This window comes from Oncorhynchus gorbuscha, linkage group LG22, assembly GCF_021184085.1.
Source record: "Oncorhynchus gorbuscha isolate QuinsamMale2020 ecotype Even-year linkage group LG22, OgorEven_v1.0, whole genome shotgun sequence".
NCBI classification, from domain to species: Eukaryota; Metazoa; Chordata; class Actinopteri; order Salmoniformes; family Salmonidae; genus Oncorhynchus; species Oncorhynchus gorbuscha.
The window spans coordinates 8,737,915-8,743,914 of NC_060194.1; the positions used below are offsets into that span (position 1 = coordinate 8,737,915).

Consider the following 6,000-nt stretch of genomic DNA (forward strand, 5'->3'; position numbering starts at 1 on the left):
AAGAGAGAAGCAGGAGCAGTTCTGTGATATAGGTTGTAATATTTGTTTGGGATCTTACTTGATCAGATTTTATTTTTCAGTTGTTTTAGTAAGATGGCGAGAAGAAGGCAGAGGTTTTAAGTGCCCCCAGCAGATTGTGTATTTGGTGTTAAATGTTAAATGTGCTACCAGAGGAAAAATAACTCTGGACCACCTATTCTCCACACACAGAGATGCATACAAAGCTCTCCCTCGCCCTCCATTTGGCAAATCTGACCATAATGCTATCCTCCTGATTCCTACTTACAAGCAAAAATTAAAGAGGGAAGCACCAGTGACTAGATCAATAAAAAGTGGTCGGAGGAAGCAGATGCTAAGCTACAGGACTGTTTTGCTTGCACAGACTGGAATATGTTCCGGGATTCCTCCAATGGCATTGAGGAGTACACATCTGTCATTGGCTCCATCAATAAGTGCATTGATGACGTTGTCACCACAGTGACCGTACGTACATACCCCTACCAGAAGCCATGGATTACTGGCAGCATCCACACTGAGCTAAATGCTAGAGCTGCTGCTTTCACGGAGCGGGACTCTAAAACGGAAGCTTATAAGAAATCACGCTATGCCCTCCGAAGAACCATAAAACAGGAAAAACATCAATACAGGACAAATATTGAGTCGTACTACACCAACTCTGACGCTCTGCGGATATAGCAGGGTTTGCAAACCATTACAGACTACAAAGGGAAGCAAAGCCGAGAGCTGCCCAGTGACACAAGCCTACCAGATGAGCTAAACTACTTTGATGCTCACTTTGAGGCAAATAACACTGAAACATGCATGAGAGCACCAGCTGTTCCGGGAAGACTGTGATTACGCTCTCCGCAGCCGATTGGAGTAAGCCCTTTAAACAGGTCAACATTCACAAGGCCGCAGGGCCAGATGGATTACCACGGCGTGTACCGGGACATGTACTGAAATACCAACATGTTTTAAGCAGACCACCATAGTCCCTGTGCCAAGAACACTAAGGTAACCTGCCTAAATGACTACCGACGCTCAGCACTCAAGTCTGTAGCCATGAAGTGCTTTGAACGGCTGGTCATGGCTCACATCAACATCATCATCCCAGAAACCCTAGACCCACTCCAATTTGCATACCGTCACAACAGATCCACAGATTATACAACCTCTGTTGCACTCCACACTGCCCTTTCCCACCTGGACAAAAGGAACACCTATGTGAGAATGCTTTTCATTGACCACATTGACCTCAGCATTCAACACCATAGTGCCCTCAAAGCTCATCAATAAGCTAAAGACCCTGGGACTAAACACCTCCCTTTGCAACTGGATCCTGGACTTCCTGACAGGCCACCCCCACATGGTAAGGGTAGGTAACAACACATCCGCCTCGCTGATCCTCAACACAGGGGCCCCTCAGGGCTAAGTCCCCTCCTGTACTCCCTGTTCACTCATGACTGCACGGCCAGGTACAACTCCAACACCATCATTAAATTTGCCGATGACACAACAGTGGTAGGCCTGATCACCGACAACGACGAGACAGCCTGTATGGAAGAGGCCAGAGACCATGGCCATGTGGTGCCAGGACAACAACCTCTCTCTCTAACCGTGATCAAGACAAAGGACATGATTGTGGACTACAGGAAAAAGAGGACCGATCACGCCCCATTCTCGTCGACGGGGCTGCAGTGGAGCAGGTTGAGAGCTTAAAGTTCCTTGGTGTCCACAACACCAACAAACTAACATTGTCCAAGCACACCAAGACAGTCATGAAGAGGGCACGACAAAATCTATTCACCCTCAGGAGATTGAAAAGATTTGGCATGGGTCCTCAGACCCTCAAAAGATTCTACAGTGATGCAACCAGAGCATCCTGACTGGTTGCATCACTGCCTGGTATGACAACTGCTCGGCCTTTGACCCCAAGGCACTACAGAGGGTAGTGCAAATGGCCCTGTACATCATTGGCGCCAAGCTTCCTGCCAACCAGGACCTCTACCAGGCAGTGTCGGAGGATGGCCCTAAAAATTGTCAAAGACTCCAGTCACCCTAGTCATAGACTGTTCTCTCTGCTACCTCACGGCAAGCGGTACCGGAGTGCCAAGTCTAGGTCCAAGAGGCTTCTAAACTGCTTCAACCCCCAAGCCATAAGACTCCTGAACATCTAGTCAAATGGCTACCCAGACTATTTGCAGTGTCCCACACCGCCTCTTTATGCCACTGCTACTCTCGGTTGTCATCTACGCATAGTCACTTTAATAACTCTACCTACATGTACATACTACCTTAACTAACCAGTGCCCTCGCACATTGACTCTGTATCGGTACCCACCTGTGTATAGTCTTGCTATTGTTATTTTACTGCTGCTCTTTAATTACTTGTTACTTTTTTCACTTATTCTTATCCATATTTTTTGGAATCTGCATTGTTGGTTAGGGGCTCGTAAGTAAGCATTTCACTTATTGTATTCGGCGCATGTGACTAATAACATTTTATTCGATTTTTATTTCTTTATTTAGCTCATTAGTTGAATTTAGTTTTTCCCCATTGTGGATGATACTGGTTCTAATGTTCCATTGTCTGAATTGTTGGGTAAATTTTGAGCAACAGTTAACAAAAGGGTGAAACCTAATCTCTCTCTCTAAAAATACATGATGAATATACGTTTTGGGACCCTCTGCACACATAGATAACTGACACCCACGAAGCATCTTTACCCATCACTCCACAAAAGCCGCAGTCCTTGCAAAGCAAGGGGAACAACTACTTCAGGTGGCGCGCATTACTGTATTTCCAAATTCATGTGAGATACAAGCGATTAACCAACAATGCAGTTTTATGAAAAATAAGTGTTAAGTAAAAAAATAGTGCAGTAAAAAATAAACAATTATTAAAGAGCAGGAGTAAAATAACAGTAGAGAGGCTATATACAGGGGGTACCGGTACAGAGTCAATGTGTGGGGGCACTGGCCGATTTTTTTCTTGAGCAGAGGGTCAGGGAGCCAGAACATAATTGCAAATAGTCTAAATTTGTATACTACAAATTGACAGCAAGAAGCCCAAGCATATAATATTTGACTAAAACAATCACTTCAAAATGTTGCTGACATGTGTATATAATCACATATGTACATTATGAGTGGGAATACTTTGGAACATATTTCAAATTAAAAATCACTTGGAGCTGATTTGCTGATGTTTTTAGTCTTATGTCCAACCAATATTTGGGTGGACCAAATAAAATCACCTGCTTTCTTTTTCAATAATATTCAGTGAAAAAGCATGTCATGAACATGGTATGATGCTTACATCCTTCGCCTCAATTCCCAGCAACATCATCCCCAGGAACACGAAACAAAGCAATGCTGTCCTCATCTTCCCGTTGCCCTCGGATTTACCAACTCCGCACGCTCCTCTACCTCGTGCCACACACAATAAGCCAGGGCCGACACCCACGGTATGTGGGCAGCAAGCAACGGGTACGTCGGTGCCGCTGGTCACCTGCGGTGTCAGATGATCTATTGTCCTCTGCAAAGGCGTCAAACGACCCTCGAACTCACCCTCACCGTGATTCGACGCCTATAGCGTCTCAAACGTGCGACAAAAGTTTGAAAAGGTTCATCAACTATGTCGAAGCTTCGCGGTAGTTAGTTATGTGAGTCTGCAGTCGGATTTAGAATTTGTGGAAGAGCCCAGGTTGTGAAGAGGGGCGCGCCTATCCTAGATGGTATCGTGTTACCCAAGCCTCTCCCCAGGACCCCGCAGAAGTTACACATTTTAGTTTTAACCCTCAACTGGCACATCTGATTAAATTAGTCAAAGGCTTGATGAATAGTTTATTAATTGTATCAGGTGTGCCAGTTTGAGGATAGGGTTGGGAAAACATGATATGAACCATATTTTTGCGCTTGCTTCGGCAGCAGGTGTTGTCATTAATTAATTAATTTTATTTGACCTATATTTAACAAGTCAGTTAAGTTAAATCTTCAGCAGTTGTAGGAAAGATTCATAATTTTAACACTAGTAGCCCTAAACCTAAATTCAATGCTATCGAGAAACCGGGCCCAGAACTGTAAGATGAGCTATTATTTTTTTGCCACGCGCGCAGCCCAAATTGCGGGTCTCACAACTAAGCTTACACGCTTGTGATTTGAAACAATCCACAGCGTTAAAAAAAAACTCAATGATTTTCTTTCTTTCTTTATAGACAGGACTAATTAGACCTATATAGTTTGGCAAATGTATTTCAATTCAGTACATCACTGCTGCATTGTCCTACGATGACCACATAGTAGCCTGTAGCCTACAATGTCATTTTGGAGGCAGAATGCAGACAGCATCATATCACTAGAACCAACTAACTGAAGCAGAATATTTAAAAACAATTATAAAAAGGCTTATATGTTTACGTTGTCAAATGTCAAACTTCTCAAAATTTCACTTTCTGGCAATAGGCATAGCTGATTATTGAGATGCAGCTGTCCGTGAAAAGCAACGCATCTAAAATATATGTGACGATAATTTGAAATGTTGAGAGAAGAGGGGGAGGGGTGTGTGGTGACGATATTGGTGTGTTTCCCGCCAAATCTTGCACATTAATTGCTTGAAATTGTTTGCCCTTTGATTGTTTGTATCAATTCCCTATTCATATGTAACCAGTAGTACATTTACCGTTAATCCTTGTCATTTGTTTGCGTTAATGCATGGATTCATTAGGCCAATAGTCATTCATTAACGTTCCCATTCTCGACGTGGAAACGTTGTTTGCAGAGTTCACAATCTGCTATACTTGTGAGAAACAAGTTATGCTTGATTTCGTACCGTTATTTACAAGTTGTCAATTTCTTCATTGTGTTTTATTTAGAGCGCTCCATGTGAGCAATGCGCATGTGGCTGGTTTCTCTGTCTTAATGTTGATTTGATTTGATTTGCGCTTGCGCGCCTGAGCACTCATATAAGTACTTGGCCTGCTGCCTTCAAATCTAGGAAAGTGCCCATTAGAGGATGTCTGATTGTCTTAATTATCTCACCACCAAATAACCTGTATTTATCCGGATATTTTGTGAATTTATTTGTACTCATTTTTGACTTAGTTGACTTAGTAGACCTACTGCTACATTGGCCTAGGCTATATCTTAGTTCCATGCGCTCATTTCTTTAGCCTCCAATGGATCACGGTCCAATCAGTGTGCATATAGCAAAACCTGGTGCTCTCGCATAAGTGGCATTTTAACTTTGAGATTTTTTATCATTTGTATTAACCACGTGACAATTATTTTGAGACGGTATTATTGAAATGCGCATATGAAAATCATAACTGGCACACAGATCGGTAGAAACGTTAGGATAAATTGTAAGCTTCCTCAAACCTTAAACTCACAAATTGAAACTAGCGCCACCTAGGAATAGGCCGATGTGAACAGAGCGCACTTTTCTTTGTAGGTCTACTGCATAATTACAACGTGTGTGAGAGCGAGCGATAACGAGAAGGGTGTTGTAACTTAGATGGTTCCTATGCGATCCATCGCGGAGAAAAGCGCTCACCTCTATCCAGCACGAGCGGGCGGTAGCACCACTTGTTGTGGCGCGCCCAGCGCTGTGTTGGGTGTGTTGTTATGTGTCAATAACATTTAGACTACGTTACCCAGCAGGATATGCGGGATGGTTGAAGAATGCCTTGCATGGCAAAACATGGAGTTTTCTTGCTGAAGTATCTGTTCATTAAAAGTAGTTAAACCCACGCCCCAGTTTGTCATTATATAAGGAAAAAAACATAACAGTGGGCTGGCTAATACACCTAAGTGTTCGACAAGGGCAGGACAGGCCTGCGAGCCAAGGGCGAGAGAATGCCATGTTCCTTATTTGATATTGTTCCCATTCCCCTTTCTCCAGGTTTAGAATTGTAAATAAAACAAAAGAGTGTAAAATGATTGCGAGAGACGCTCCAGAGCACTTGATATCAGGGGGAATATTTTTATTGACTTTTCTAA

At 43.2% G+C, this 6,000-nt stretch overlaps 1 protein-coding gene across 1 annotated transcript in view; it reads right to left on the reverse strand.

Annotated features, from left to right (window-relative positions):
- The window catches only part of LOC124009526 (collagen alpha-3(IV) chain-like), a 63,792-nt gene extending 60,083 nt beyond the window's left edge, over positions 1 to 3,709 (reverse strand). The window contains exon 1 of the mRNA XM_046321386.1: positions 3,320 to 3,709. Coding sequence (XP_046177342.1) covers positions 3,320 to 3,385 — 66 coding nt within the window. The 5' untranslated portion in view covers positions 3,386 to 3,709. The remainder of the gene's footprint in view (positions 1 to 3,319) is intronic.
- Positions 3,710 to 6,000: the final 2,291 nt, after the last annotated feature.